The 17,078-nt window shown below is 36.1% G+C and overlaps 1 protein-coding gene across 2 annotated transcripts in view; it reads left to right on the top strand.

Annotated features, from left to right (window-relative positions):
* LOC128020894 (netrin receptor UNC5C) overlaps nucleotides 1-17,078 on the top strand; it is a 156,273-nt gene that overhangs the window by 76,516 nt on the left and 62,679 nt on the right. For both annotated transcript variants that reach the window (XM_052607694.1, XM_052607693.1), the window contains exons 3-4: nucleotides 3,085-3,228; nucleotides 10,429-10,532. In XM_052607694.1, the coding sequence (XP_052463654.1) occupies nucleotides 3,085-3,228; nucleotides 10,429-10,532 (248 nt within the window). The remainder of the gene's footprint in view (nucleotides 1-3,084; nucleotides 3,229-10,428; nucleotides 10,533-17,078) is intronic.

Below are 17,078 nucleotides of genomic sequence, written 5' to 3'. Positions count from 1 at the left end.
TGAAGCTCATAGCGGCTCCTAAACCGAGTCAGTCGTGCTCCGGTCACTGAGCAGTCGTTCCCATGGGCTTCTCTCGTCATGTGATCGTTTCCTGACTCGTCCGTGAGCCTCTGAGAGATTGTGCCTTCTGCACTGTAGCTTCCGATATAATGCAGTTCGGATGTAAATATAAGGCCAGGTCTGGCTTTGCAGGACAGAAATGTGAGCTCTATTCAGCGCATTAGAAATGTCATTTCAGTGCCAGCACTAGATTCTCAATCTTAACTAGCGGCTAAATTAGTCTTCCTGTGCCTGAGAGAGAATACAGGCTGTTTGTGCTCCTTTCTAACGGTTTCAGTACAGTACAATAACTGCTGTAGTGTTTCGCTTCAGGATTTACAACAGTTTGATAGCCATTTGACTTCCACAATGTGACTTATTTCTGACTCAAACTTAATAATGAGCATTAAATATTGAGATTAAAGTAAGTGTTTTATGCCAGAATGAGGATGCTTATATGGTTATTTCACTGATGGTTCACATGAAAACAGTAGCTTTTATGACCGAGATAGAAAGACAGAGAGATGGTCAGATAGAAAAGAAAGTCATTTCAGTGTTGGAGCAAATTATTATAATTTTTTTCATTAGTTGACAGGTTATGAAAAAACTTTTTTCCTTATGTCTTTCAGTGTAAAATGATAAATGCCACCTATATTTTTTAAAACATAAACAAAATGTTATTTAATAGTAATTATTTGCAATTATATTTTACAATTTTGTATATATTTTTTAATTTATAATTGTTACATTTATTTATATTTTATTAAATCATTTATTTTACTGTAACTGCAGAACCATGCTGTTACAGTAAAATAAATGATTTAATAAAATATATGAGATGTTTATCTACATCTATTTTAAACATAATTTTTTGCTTAGTAATTTTTATTTTTAAAGTTATTTAAATTATTTTAAATATCTAATTTAGAAATGTATTATTCCATGATAACATGGAACTTACGCCCTGCAGTATGAATTATAAATTGTTCCTGTAAAAAAAAAAAAAAAGCATAATTTGTTTTTTTTAATGATTATTTATTTTTTTATATTTTATATAATTTTTTTTTATAATTCTAAAAACATTATATATTACTTTTATAAAAAATAATAATTTTTTTCTTTTGTAGTAGTTTTTATATATTTTTTTAATGTTTAAATATTTCATTATTTTAAAATTATTTATGTTTAGAAATTTTATTTGATTATTTCATACTAATTTACACACTGTTACACTCATTATTTTTCAAGCTGCAGGATTTTGTAATATAAACTAGCGAAGGGGAAAAAATAAATTCTGACTCAATTGAGCATATAATATATAAAAGTGAAAAAGTATATTAATGCATTTCCCCATTTCATATAAATTTATTATAAATCTCACTATTTAAATTAAACCACATTCATGTATAAAATGAGCATTTTGCATGTCAAAAAAAAAATATTTCCATCATCTTTTTTAACTGTGAGCGAGACAAGTGCATGTGTGATTTTTAAATGTCTGCAGATGAAGCAACAAACAATTAGTATGTAGAAGAAGCACATTAGAATTAGAGGATTACTGTGGCTTTACGGTCAGCGCAACCCAATCAGAACGTGCCCGGAAACCACCGCTGGGGCTCATTGGGCTCTGACACACACACACACACACACACACACACACACACACACACACACACACACACACAGCCAGCACAAGCCTCTCTGTCCCTGCCATAAATGGTGATATATACGGCTGGAGGAGTAAAATACAGACACACGGCGTTCACGAGGCGTCACCGAAGGCTTTACCTTGGACGGGATCATTTGTTTAGCGTCCAGCGTCCAGATGAACAGTAATCAGAAGAGTTTAGCAAACAGGATCGGGCCGGTGTGACGCTCCAAATGTGGCTAGAAAGAGTCCAAACCGCTCAATCATCCTGGCAGTCCATCTGCGCCCGTCCCGGCCCGCATGTGTGTTTGATCACGCTCGTGTGTGTGTGTGTGTGTGTGTGTGTGACTGCCACAAAACACACATCATGTAAGAGAAGCCTGCAGAATGATAGAGTTCAGCAGAGGAATATGACTCATGCGTCCATCAGCTGATCTTTATGAGCCATGCGTTTCTCTGATTTAACCACTGATTTTTAGGAGCCGTGTGAAGTAAAATCAACACTGGGTTTATGTCATAGTGTCAAAATGAGCTCATAAGTTCAGAGATTTCAGATGTTTTCTAGATGGAGCTGTACATTATAACCAACAGCTTGTATGGCCTCGAAGGAAAGTCAGAGAGATGGCGAGATGGAAAGTGAAGGAGAGATTATTAAACCTTTTTTTTTTTTGCTTTAAAATAAGATGGGAGTTACATTCTGCACTTTGGCATGTTAAACTCTGTTTAGATTTGTCTTATTCTTTTAGAATAATTATTATTTCTTGTCATTTTTGTTCATATATAAAATGAAAAACAATAATAATTACTAAAAAAACTCATTACAAACATTACTAATAGCAATAATAAATATTACTAATATTTTACATCATTTTATATTATTATAATAATATTCTATTTAATGCAATATTTATCTATATATACATATATATTGAATTTTTTTTGAGCTGAAGTTTCATGTATTAGTCTAAATTTAATATGATTGTACATGTATGATTTTAAGCAGATGTGTAGTAAAATCATAGATGATTAACATCAGATGGATTATTGAAGTGCTGAACTGTATATTTAAAAAAAAGTTGTTTATTTTATAAAAATTACTTATAAAAATTAATTTGATATAATAATAAATGTAATTTTCATAATTATTTTAATATGTATTTTTTTATTTGTATAATTGAAAAATAAAAGCAGATGCACTAAGTCGCTTTGGATAAAAGCGTCTGCTTAATGCATACATTTAATTTAATTTAATGTGTGGTTAAATCTCTAATGCTGAGCTTTTCATTACATAGTTGCAAAATAAGTGTTACTGACTCGTGCAGTCTTGGAGATCCAGTCGTTCAGCTCTTCTGTGTGTGTGTGTGTGTGTGTGTGTGTGTGTGTGTGTGTGTGTGCAGGTCTGGTGGTGCGCGAGGCCAGTATCGAGATCACCCGTCAGCAGGTGGAGGAGATCTTCGGTCTGGAGGATTTCTGGTGTCAGTGTGTGGCCTGGAGCTCGGCAGGAACCACCAAGAGCCGTAAAGCCCACGTCCGGATCGCCTGTGAGTCCAAACACACCACAGCACACGCCTGACACACACAAACAAGCACCGAGACCATGTGGAGGAGCGTATGCTGACGTGTTGCCTTGACATTCTAGTGGTGGTTTTCCTCATTTAGTGTTACTAACAAAAGCAGCATCCTTAATCACAGCAATGGTGTTTATAAGCAGCTGCTGATCTCACTCCGTCCAACAGTTCATCTGTCGCCACCCTTTTCCTAAAGAGCTTATATCCAAGGACAGACTTCAGGCGTGACGTCGCCTGTCTCACTGTTTCTCTCAGACAGTAAGGTGATGCTAGAAGGGTGTGTGAATGTGATTCAGTAGATCGGGAATCAGTTTTCATCAGTCAAACCCCTTTAAGCTGAAATATTTACTTTTTTGCATGTTCACAGGTCTCTAATGTCATTTAAAGATCACATGACATGCAAGTAAACAGATGTAATATTTAACCTTTGATTAAAAAAAATTTGAATGTAGGTTTTATGAATAAATATGTATTTTTTTTATAAAAATGTAAGCTTACTAAGCTTATATACATGTAATTAAAAGAACTACAGATGCACCGATGTATCGGCCGATTTTTTTCCCCTCAAATTACAACCATCAGCATATCGGCTATATAAGACCGATATAACAAACGACAAAATAAGAGTCCTGCCTTGGTAAAGGAGATCTCATACATATTTATACTTAATAAAAATATTAAAATGTATACAAAAACAAATTAGAAGATTAGTTACAATAAAGAATGATTAATATGTATTTAATGTATCCACATACATTATTTCTGTACATGAAAACTGTTAAACCTACCTAAAAAGCATTGTTTATTTAATATGCATCTTTGTTCTGTTGTATTTATGTAGGACTGCTGATTGTTAAATGGATCCAATCCATGTTCATTCGAAATTATTTTATGACGCAGCAATAAAACTGCTATTATAATTGAATGCAGGTGTTTTTCAACTTTGCTTATTTAAAACATGACCAAAATACGATCTATTTTGATGGCAAAATTTCAAATAAGAAAGGAAGTGACAAATATCGGTATCAGTATCGGCTTTGACCAATAAGTGTTCGTTAAAATCTGTATCTATATCGGCCCCCAAAAATTATATTGGTGCATCCCTACAAACAACCAAATATATATATATATATATATATATATATATATATATATATATATATATATATATATATATATATATATATAGTTTGAGTAAATCATTAATTTTCTCAATAGGCTGATTGGTTTGAATTACACTGATTCAAACTAATACCAAATGATTCATTTAAAGAATCTGTTCATAAGAGTCTTTTGCTTGTGAATCACGTTCTGTTCTAATGATCGTAACCATGGATTCAAATCTGAATTAGTCTTTATTCAAATCTCCTGGCTTTGCTCCGCTGACCGCCGACTCTCTCTCTCTCTCTGTCTCTCTCTCTGTCTCTCTCTCTGTCTCTCTCTCTCTCTCTCTCTCTCTCTCTCTCTCTCTCTCTCTCTCTCCTCTCTCTCTCTCTCTCTCTCTCTCTCTCTCTCTCTCCGTCTCCCTCTCTCTCTCCCTCTCTCTCTCTCTCCAGAGGCTAATAGAAACAGCTCCGATCATTTGCTCTTTTCCAGCGTCCCGTCTGTGACAGATGTTTTAATCAGGGCCTGAGTAACACTCCAGAGCGATAAATAAGCAGCAGTTTTGTTGTTGTGGATCGCTGATCAATGGAAACACCATAAAGTTCAGCAGCTGTAGAAGGCTGGCGTTATTAATGGTGAGCGTGATTTGTGAGCGTGTCGCGTCGAGCACTTCCAGCGTGAGTTATGAGGAGACGAGCTTCGATCCTGTTCAACACAGACTCACACACAATAACACACTCCTGGTCTACTCATGCTAGTGCTCCAGTGTCCAATACTTATATACCAATGCAGTACAATATACAACCAGAGCACACTGTGTGGATTACTGTATCCCATAATGCAATGCTCTTGACTTAACCTTCCATTTACAGTGTGATGAATGAACTGGAAGTGCTAGCTAGTTGACATTTCTTTGGTTAGACTTCATGGATGTTGAGTGCAGTGCATTGCATTATGGGATGTAACATTCCATGCAGCATGCACGTTAATAGGTCATCTGGATATTTCATGCATATAGAACATTTGCATAATGTGCACGTATACAAATACTATATATACTGCAGCAATCAAAGGCGTAGTGTGTACTGAGGCCCGTGCTGTGGCTGGATGCACACTTCGAGATAATAATAATTCCCAATTTTTACTGTATTCTTCATATAAACGCAACCTTGGTGCAGTGTTTCTGAAAGTCTCGAGACTGAACCGAAGCATCTATCATCTCCAACCTTGCATTAATTTATAATGGGCAGAAAGGTTGTGTAGCGCTACATATCACAAATGGCATTGTAATGCATTCGGCCCATTAGAGGCGGTAATAAATTCAACGTGTGTGTGTTTGCTCATTTCCACCCTGTTCAGCTCTACATTATTCACCTCTCAGGTTTCTGGCACAAAATATGGAATGCATTCTGTCGAAAACCCCAAAGTGTTTAAATTGAGCCACTCGGTTCAACCGCTGCTAATGTGGCAAACAGAGAATACAAGCTAAAAACTAATACTGAGGACAGCTTCGATTCAACTGGAAACTCAGAAACTACACAGATGGTGGAAACTTTCCTTGTGCCGTGGCCAGGATGTAACGAGTCAAAGGAACATGCGATTGCAGTGCCAATGAGAACCAATGTTATGTCTCTACTTCTGTGTCTCGTTTTCACTGAATTCATCGTGTAAAGGCTGAGAGCTTCAGGATTCAGTGCTAAAGAAGGCAGGAACGCTCCAGACTGGATTTACAGTCGCCATCGGTTGGAGCTCACGTGTGTCACAACACAAGCGGTCAATCGTGGTCGCAGCGGGGCGAGTGTGGCGCAGGCCGCGAGCGATGGCCGGGAATGGACTGAAAACGCTGGTAATTGTTGGGAGTTGTTTAAACGTGCGGCATGTCGACTGACTCACGCTTTAAGCAGCCTCTCAGCCGCAGTTATTACTGTAATGGGCTCTGATGCGACTCGTTTCTGTGTGCTAAAACCATTCCCTGCATATTCATTTCACTTTTATTGGGGTGGAAACAGTACTGGGACACAGAACTCTCTGATATACTGCATTCTGTTTTTACTTTGTGAAATGACAGAAGGTATTTCTTCCCACATTATTTCATGCAAACAGCCAGGTTTACTTGCATTTTGAGCAAAATGTTGACATTAAACACTAAAGCTAGTAAAATAAGAAAACAAAAATAAAAACTTGTTTAATGCATGTGAAACATCGGCATAAAAATTATCGGTAACACTCTAGTATAGGGTCCAATTCACACTAATAGCTACTTTCTTATTAGCATGTCTATTATTAACATATTGGCTGTTTATTAGTGCTAATAAAATAACATGTACTGTAATGCATGACATCCATAATCCTACACAATACCCTAAACTTAACAACTACCTCATAAACCGTTAATAAGCAGCAAATAAGGGGTTAATTGAGGCAAAAGTCATGGTTAGTTAATAGTGAGAAGTGGACCCTAAAATAAAGTGTGACCAAATGATCATAGGCCTTGTCATGCTTTTGCATTAAACAAATAAATATTTATAACAATTAATAAAAGGCTATTTTCATCATTTTACATTTTACAATGTCACACTAATAATAAGTGGAACACATTTTTTCTAAACCTATCATAATTTATTGAGCACTGACTTGAACCATCTCTTCATTCATCTTAATTTAGTGCACTGCACTGTATTAAAATAAAAAAATGTATCCAAAGTTAACCAAACAAATTAATAAACTGACCAAGTATTAAATATATAAAACAGGTAATATATATAAGTCAATCATTTACATAAAAGTTTTAGAGCATTTACATTTATCAAGTAGAATTTTTCAAGTTTGTTGGAACATAAATGTAAACTTAAATATACATTTAAATAAATACAATTTTAGAAATAAAAATCAATTAAACTGAAAAATATAAAAAAATAAATATATAAAAAATAAATAACAGTAGTGCTGCAAAGACACTAGCAACCAGCAACATTTGTGTTTGGTATAAATGACACAGAACATCTAAAGTGCATTCTAATTTCGAACTTACATCGCAGTCTGTTCATTATTAAAATAAAGTAGAGTCAACCAAACATTTAAAAAGTTACACTGGTCAGTTTAAATACACCCTATACCGGTCCTCTCTGCTGTAATGCAAAGGACGTTTTTGCTCATGTGAAGAGGATGATTTTTCCGTCTAGTTTACATTAAAAATATATTATAGTTTAACATTCAGATACATTGCGAATATGGAAACATTTGGATATGTGCAGAACGAGACGTGAGCAATAACCTCCAAATACATCTAGTCAAACCCGCGCTCGCTCGTCCTCGTATGGACTTAGTGCACATGGCATAATATCTTCTTTTTAACATAATAATAAGGACTTCTCATCTCCCAGTCTGCTGTGATGAAGTGAGCAGTTATCATCACAGAGCTCTCCGTCCCCCTGGACGTCCACCCGTCTGTCGTGAGCGCAACAGAGGATGCTCGGGATAGCTCATCCACAACTTTTTTCTTCTCCTGTTCATAAAGATCTGGCACAATCTTTTCACTCTAACCTCTTTCCTTCATCATTATATCTGACAGGGAAGCCAAAATGCGCGGGGCGTTCAAGCTCCTCCGCTCGGCATTACCATCGAGTGTGGACTGAACATGCGCAACTTTTTTTTTTTCATAAATCAATCCGCGGGTCACGCGTATGCCGAACTGAAGATATTGATCGGAACGGATCACGGACCAATGATGATCCGTTGCACCACTACTATAGTGTCATTTGAAAACATTGCAGTTGCGTTTTAAAATACAACAACGAGCACCACGAAACCATTTAAAGAAGCGCATTCAGCGGTCTCCTTGACAGAAAACATTCAGCAAAGTAAAATGATCTCAAACGCATGGCGCGCTCTCTTCATTTTATCAAACGATCATAATCACATTTATTCATTTTACAGTCCTGCTACTATCATTTTATTCACACTAAAACCCCTTTAATTCAGGTGAGAAAGCTTTTTTTCCAAGTGGCTTTTGCGCATAATAATAATACCGCTGCAGACGAATTTTGCAGCATTAAGGTTATTAATTGATCGTTAATTTAAACAACGATCGATCATGGAAATTATCAAATATTGACATCCCTAAATACAAATGAGTTGGATGGAAAACTGGTTATTGTCTGCATCAAACCATGCTTCCGAAAAATGTGATTCACCGTTCTGGGCAGCTCCAGGACAGCTGTCTCTCCGAGCGTGGTGCTGTCTGTGAGCGGCGGAGTAACGGAGCACTCAATCATGCTGCAGTGTTTGTGAGAGCTGACAACTTCTCCACCCCATTTACAGAGTGAAATTCTCTGACTACCTTTATCTCCCAGGTCTGTTGTTGAATCTTCCAAAAGTTTTGGCTCGGGGTGCTTCACATGCAGTGGCTGCAGCAGCACTTTCCACAGCGCCAATAGCGCGGGGCTGACTGCCGACCTGCCTGACTTTAAATTGGCGCTACTAAACACGGATATCGGCCGATTCCGATATATAAAAAAAAAGACAAATATCGGCCCGATATATCGGCCGAGCGATATATCGGTCGACCTCTAGTAAAATGTGTAAAAAATTGCTAATAAAAATTATATAAACTGTTTCTGTATAAATAAATACAAATATATCTAAAAAAATAAGAAAAGCTTTTTTTTTTTTTTTTTTTTTTTACAAAAATACATAATACACAACTAAATAACAAAACTTTAACTAACATTAAAATGAAATCAGAAAATTTAAAAATAAAATCTAATTCAAAATATTAGCCAAAGCTCTAATAGCAGTGAGATGGAGACTAGTGTAAAGTCATTGATATTCAGCCTCAGCTCTGGTCATCAGCATGTGCTGCCACACGCTCCTCGTCCCGAGCCATGCTTCATCCACGCTGGCAGTCAGATATGTCCCGGGAAAGCAGAAGGTGTGTGAGGAGCTCAGGTGAATGCTGAATGAGTATTACATCTCATGATGTGGGAGCAGATTCACTCATCACCGTCTCCTGTTCACACGCTCAAACCGTACTGTAGCTGGTTTTTACACACAGTCATATCTTTACAGCATTAATGCTTTCAGTATTATTTTTATGCTCGGATGACGCTGCATCTGCACTGATGCCAGATGTGTTTATTTGATTCATTTGTAGTAATGTTTGAATTGTGTCCATAAAAGAAATTAAAAGAAATAAAATAAAAATATTTTAGTTACTGCAATGTTATATATATATATATATATATATATATATATATATATATATATATATATATATATATATATATATATATATATATATATATATATATATATATATATATATAGAGAGAGAGAGAGAGAGAGAGAGAGAGAGAGAGAGAGAGAGAGAGAGAGAGAGTGGATTATTGAAAGAAAGTACTTATTTACAAAGTGATTACATAATAAAACTAAATTTTGGAATATATATATATATATATATATATATATATATATATATTTTTTTTTTTTTTAAATACACACTGACTTACTAATAATTTGATGAATTACAAAAATGTTGTCAATTTTAATTGACTAAATCAAATTTTAAAAGTCTAAATTTTATTTGCTCTATCCTTTTTATGTATGTAATGTATCTTTTATATAAAATGATTATTATTATTATTATTTTCTCTTTGTTGATTTTTGTCAATTAGCTGTTGCAGGCGCATTTACAGTATCAACCAAAGTTTGAACAAGTCTCTAACTGAATATCACAACAAAATATTGCTCAGCACAACTGTGTTCAACATTGATAATAATCAGAAATGTGTCTTGAGCAGTAAATCATCATATTATTCTGATTTCTGAAGATCATGTGACACTGAAGACTGGAGGAATGATGTTGAAAATACAGCGGAGCATCACAGAAATAAATTACGCCTTAACACAGATTCACATGAAAACAGCTGTTTTAAATTCTAAAATTATTACACAATTTTTACTCTATTTTTTATTAAAATAAAAGCAGCCTTAGTGAGCAAAAGAGACTTTTGACCAGGACTCAATATGTGTTCACTCACATGAAAACATTCATCTGTGTTTCTTTCACAGATCTCAGGAAAACATTCGACCAGGAGCCTCTGGGAAAGGAAGTGTCGCTCGAACAGGAAGTGCTTCTCCAGTGCCGCCCGCCAGAAGGAATACCTGCTGCTGAGGTACCGGCTCATCCGTCACACACACACACACACACACACACACACACACACACACACACACACACACACACAGAGCGCTGCACTCTCCGCTGATTAATCTGAAATTGAATTAGAGATTAACATTTGTTTCAGTAAACTGATGTGTAGGTAACTCAATCTCCTCAGCTACCCGCCAGACTCTGTTGAGAAACATGTAGCTCAGCAACCAGCTGTTAATTCCTGTTTAGCTACACAGGTCGCATCGATTCGGACATCAGGAGTGGGCTGTCAGACAAACTCGTCCTAACAACACCAGAAAGTTTGAGCTAAATAGGATTAATAGATGGCGGCTGGAAAGGATTTTCTCAAAGCATCCGGTCTTTTTTTTTTCATCCTTGCAATGACAGCGAGAGTAGAGTGGGCCGCAATCCACGAGCCAAACCTCCTCCGGGCAGCTTAAGCCATCTGTGGACAGATTTGGAAGGCAGGTTTAACATAAACGCCTCTGGCTGTGTGTTTAATCATCTTAACACTTGTTATAACCATCACCGTTAACCGAAGGCTATCTTTAGCTCGCTTGCATCCTCAGAAGGCAAGGCTTTACTGACGATTACTGTGAAAAAGTTTGGGGCTCATCAGGAGATTCAAATTAACCTTCTGTGCTGTTCGGTCATTTTTGACAAAAAACTTTAACTTTTTAAAATTTTTTATATATATTTTTTTTTACTTCATCGGAATAAGATGAAAATAATATGAAATGTTTTTGATAGTTGATAGTTGCACAAAAAAATCACAGGCACGAATTTACTCGTGGTAACAAATTTTTTGTGATATCAACTTCAAATTTGGAACAAAATAATAATACATTTTCTCACAGTTTTAGAGTAAAACTTGTTTCACATAAAAAAAAAAAAATTAATCTTTTTGTTCATTCTTCATAATAACAATCTACTGTAGCGTTTTGGGGTTTTTCCTTTTTAAAGTTGTTTTCCTTTAAATTAGACCAATTTTAAGTCTCTGCTCCAAAGCATTCGAGATTTACCCACAGTTTAATTTGTAAAATTAATTTTCAGGTGGTTTCCAGGTAATAAATGAATCATAGCTATTCCATAATTACAATTAATTACCAACAAAAATCTCTTAAAAAACAAACAAACTAAAAACATTCAACTAAAATATTGCACATTCATGTCACAAATAAAAATGAATAAATATAGGAAATAAAAATAAATTAATGCCACTACAACTTCAAATGCATCTGCACTGCAAGTGATGTATATTTTAGCACAATATTGTTTAATTTCAGCAACAAAAATAGTTTCACACAAAGTCACAGCTGATGCATGTCAGAACAAAACATAATGAACGAATCAAGTGATTCAGTGATTCAGTGAATCAGCTGCTTTGAGCGAATCGATTGAATGAATGATTCAGTTAAAAACACAGTGATTTATCGCCACCTACTGGTGGTTTTAGTTGCATTTTTTTAAAGTATTACTTAAGTAATTTTAATAATTGTATATTTTGGCCACTGATCAGAAGGTGCTCTTAAATTTAACCACTTGTGAACTGTTCAGCATAGAGTCCTGGATGAGTTAAAGCGAGTCTCTGACAGAGGTGGGATGTGTTTATATACGCACCTGGGATATTCAGAGCAGAACGGGGGGATTGCTGGTGGAATATTCTAGAGAAGCCGCAGCGTTTAGCCGTGTGCAGATAAGCGTCGTCTTTCATGCGGCGCTGTTGCTTTTCACTCAGGTTTGGATGTTTCCTTCTGAACGATCACAGAATGACTTTCGGCTTTTTCTGGCTGCAGGGAAAGTTGTTTATTTCCTGTTTGGGCTGGAAAAATGGGAAAATGTGAAACAGCCTTTTGAGCTGTGAGTCATGAATGCACTCAGAAATAAAATAAGTATCTGCAATGGATGCTTCAATGCAGTCGTGCAAGAAAAAGTGCATGGGTTGCACAGATCTAATTGGTTTGCTAAAGTGATACAGCATGAACAGCATTTATTTGAAATAGAAATCTTTTGTACTCGTGTTTCAGCATATAATGTACTTTTGAAGTACACAGACTGAAATTGTATTTTCTTGTTAAAAAAAACTTTATTTAATTTATTTAATTCTTCATTTTATTTAAAATAAAAATCTAAAATGTAGATTTTCAGCATTTATTATTATTAGTATTGTTATTTAAAATTCTTGACAATTTGTTCAATTAAACATTTACTTAAATTATTTATATTCAGCATTTATTATTATTTAAAATTCTTTAAAAAAAAATAAAAAATGTATCTAAAATGTAGCTTGTATTGTTTTTATTATTATTATATTCATTTATTTTATTATTTTTATTTTCTATGCAGAATCACTCCAACAAATTCACCCCAGTAACTCTAAAATTATTAATTATTCTAGAATATAGCTATTAAAGAAACTGGTTGAAAACTCCTGTATATATTTTTTCCTTTTCTTAGCACTTCAAAACAAACTATCACAGTTTTTCCAGTAACCTATAGCCCTCGTTTGGTTCTGTACTGAAGACTTTCTTAAATCCCTTTGCATAATGACTGAATATATGGTTCAGCATTCATCCGTTATCACATTTTCATCAGTCAAAAGCTCTTTGAATGAGCGTCCAGCAGCACTTAACCAAACACGAGCTCCGTTCAGTGAAAACCAGAGAGCATTATGGGTCAGATGAGAGCGCTCTCTCCGGGGAGGATGCTGATCGGCGCTGGTTTCCTTTGATTGGCTCTGAAAGGACCCACGTTTGACCTGGAGAAGGCGAGTGAAGTGACCAGAAGCCGGAAAGCTTTATTGCAGGTGGAGATGCTGACGGAACAAATGAACCGTTTCCCAGCAATTCCACCAACTCAGAACAATTTCTTCCTTTATCAGAGGAATTATATGTCCACAAAGCTAATTCCAGCATGCATCTTAAGGTCTATAGGTTCATAAAAACATGCATTCATTATTGTGTGAAATCTAAATGTGACAGGCGTCTGCTTCTCAAATCAAAGCGATCCGCTGTCTCTCGTTCTCTCCGTGCAGCATTGCGGAGGACGGGAGGAAAGATTCAGGCACGTAATGAGAAGAATAACAAGTCAGGAATGAAATTACATGGATCACGCAATGCAATAAGAGCTCTTTCTCTCTTGGAGAGCGTAAATAGGACGCCGCAGGGCCGTGAACAGCACGCCGTCAGAGCTGCAGGTCCACCGTTAATGACATCCTGCACATTCACAGTGCCAAATAACCAACCGGCCTTCTGGGTAACTACATCCAGACAGAGAGGATGCTGAATGTGTGCGCACATAAAAGAACACAATTCAATGATTTCAGTCCATTCTGCTGACGTGTCAGTGTTTGTTACGGAGCTCAAGCGTCACGTTCACAGACGCTGATGGGTCATGAATCACGTCTGAAGCTTGAGATGTGTGCAGAAGTATTTCTGAAAGTGTTCACTGATGATATTTGCTTCTGTAGAGACACGAGGGATTTCATCTTTGTTCTGAGAAAGTGTTTTAGAGCAGAATTCACTCTTAAAAATTGCACTTCCCTTAAACCTGACGTGGAAATCTGGAGGAAAAAACATGACGCATTGCAGATTTTGTAGTCTCTTCTGCTCATAAAGCTGCTTTTACTTGATCAAAAATAGTGAAATATTATTACTATTTAAAATAACTGCTTTCTCTTTGAATATATTTTAAAGTGTAATTTATTTCTGTGATGCTCCGCTGTATTTTCAGCATCATTCCTCCAGTCTTCAGTGTCACATGATCTTCAGAAACCTAAAGTTTTGATCTTCTGAATATTTTGCAGTAAACGTAAAGCAAGTAGAATATTTTCCAGAAGTCAGTAGCTTGATATTGTTGTATTGTTTCTGATTTTCATGCATCATTCATGAAATGAGTGGTTCATTGGATCCGATTTCTTCCTCAAAGTTAATAATGCTGTGATTCATCTCGTATCTGCTTCGCTTGACTCTTGAAATCCCTGTGGAGTGAATGAACGTTAGAAAAGCTTCCAGAAGCAGAGAAGTGGGCGGCTGCTCTTTGACTCCGTCGTGAGCGGTGGGCAGGTTTGGAGAGGCGTGTGTGTGTGTGTGTGTGAGAAAGAGAGAGAGAGAGAGAGAGAGAGAGAGAGAGAGAGAGAGAGAGACAGAGAGTGTGTGTGTGTGTGTCTCTCTCTGTCTGTCTGTCTGTGCTTGTTTGTCAGTGTGTGTGTGTGTGTGTGTGTGTGTGTCTCTCTGTCTGTCTGTCTGTGCTTGTTTGTCAGTGTGTGTGTGTGTGTGTGTGTGTGTGTGTGTGTGTCTCTCTGTCTGTCTGTCTGTGCCTGTTTGTCAGTGTGTGTGTGTGTGTGTGTGTGTGTCAGAGTGAGTCAGTCTCAGTGAGGTGAGTTTGGGCTCCAGACGACACTCACACTTACCTCACTGCTAAACCAAAGAAACACATCCATTACACTGATGAACTGTTTTTAATGTCACTGCTGCTCCGTCCGTCCGACTCCTTCCTGTCTGATCCTCTCTCTTAGACACAGGCATTTGAATGATTTTAGATTTTATATGCAAACAACTGTGTAAATATACATCTAAATAAAGGCTTAATATTACTATTATATCCTTTTATTTTAAAGGGGTCATGTAATGCTGCTAAAAAGAACATTATTTGGTCTATTTGGTCTAAAGAAATATGTTTATGTGGTTTAAGGTTAAAACAACACATTATTTTCCACATACTGTACATTATTGTTTCTCCTCTATACCATGCCTTTCTGAAACACATAGATTTTTACAAAGCTCATCGGTCTGAAAAGCGAGGTGTGCTCTGATAGGCCAGCTGTCCAGTGCGTTGTGATTGGCCAAACGTTTCAAGCGTCTGATGGAAATGTTACGCCCCTCAACATATACTGTTATCAGAACACCAACAATTACAAACAAGGCAGTTGTTGCATCCAGTGGGAACATAATTACTGATTATAATAACTTATAATGTCTTTTTATGAGTTGCGTTGCATATCGTGCTGCGTAAACATAAAACATGTCTGCATTTGTGATCGGAGAAATGACAAACAACAAGCTCTACTCTACACTGCTCAAAACTTGTGTGTGTGAATCATTGAGGCAAATCAAATACATATGTGAACGTATTTACATACCGTGAGTCAGAAGCACCAGACTGTTCTTGTAAAAAGTGTTCGTGGTGGGACTTTTATTTTGACAGCACGTCAAACTTTTATTTTGATGGCACTGTGTTTACTTTTTATTATATTTGTATTAAATATTTATTTATTAGTGAAAAATACCTTGTCATCTAAAGTATAAGTATGTTTATTTTACACATTAATTTTTTTAATCCATTGTCAAATGATTTCAAAATTCTTGAATATTAATAATAATTGTAAAAAAAATCATATCGGCTTTATATCGGCTATCGCCATACATTTCCAAGATTTCAAAAGATGTCAAAAAACACTGGAGCAATGGAGAGAATAAAAGGTACGCCTTCTTTCTTTGCGTGAACATTTGGGCGGCGTTTTGCTAAGCGTCCCACATAGTGATGTAGAGATGTGGGGGCGTGTTTAAACAAGGCGTTTTAGGAGGGTGTGGACGAGTCTTAACTTTGATAAAGAATATCTCTTTGGATTCGAGGCTTTAGTCTTTGCATCTTTACAGATCTTCTTTATGCATCAAGAGCTTGTAACACTCCAAAGAGAAAGTATTTCTAATAAAACAATATTACATTACATATTATATTAATAAAATAACTGTCTACAAATAATGCTTGTTTACTCATTTTAGAAAACAAACATTATGTATTTATTTATTTAGCTGCTGCTTTTTTGTAACTCAAAAAGGGTGTTTTCAAGAGGTCTGTAAACTCCCCAAGAGAAGCAGATGCTCGTGTCTGTTCTAGTATGTTTGTATGGAGTTGTGCTACGATCGTTTATTAAATTGGAGACGGTGTCTCCTGCAGCAGATGGAGTTCAGAATGAGTGTTTGATCCGCCGGGTTGTGTCGTCCCCAAAAACAATCTGATTATGCATCTGGATTATGCTGTAATGGAATCGTCTATTGTCGTCCCGCGCTGCTCTGGAGTTTGTTCTGTGTTTCCCTCATGAACAAATGCTTGTATATTTAACCACGGTACTTCTACATCTAATTGTTTCCAGCTTTACTTCAGCGTTTCTATAACGGCGTTTTGGTAGCTCGAGGATGAGTGTCATTTTATCTGCTGAAAATGGAGAATGATTGAAATTAAACTCCTGATAATCTGAGATTATCGTCTGTCTTTGTCTTTTTAGATGATGAGTTAGTGCTCATCTGATTTATTAAATGACTGGAGACACTCGGTGGGTGTTAGTCCTAAATGTAATCAAAAATACACGAGAGCAACTCATTGTTATTATTAATATTATGGGAGCAGCAGTTTTTAAAGTAAGTAAAATGTAATAAAAATGGGGCTAAAAATCAATGCATGATTTTTCTTCTCAAAATTAATTGGGATGCATGTTTTTAAGAATGATCATTTTTATTTATAATAATGTGTGTGTGTGTGTGTGTGT

Source organism: Carassius gibelio, chromosome A10 (genome assembly GCF_023724105.1).
Source record: "Carassius gibelio isolate Cgi1373 ecotype wild population from Czech Republic chromosome A10, carGib1.2-hapl.c, whole genome shotgun sequence".
NCBI classification, from domain to species: Eukaryota; Metazoa; Chordata; class Actinopteri; order Cypriniformes; family Cyprinidae; genus Carassius; species Carassius gibelio.
Note: the sequence above shows the minus strand (reverse complement) of the source record. Positions and strands in the feature narration are given on the sequence as shown.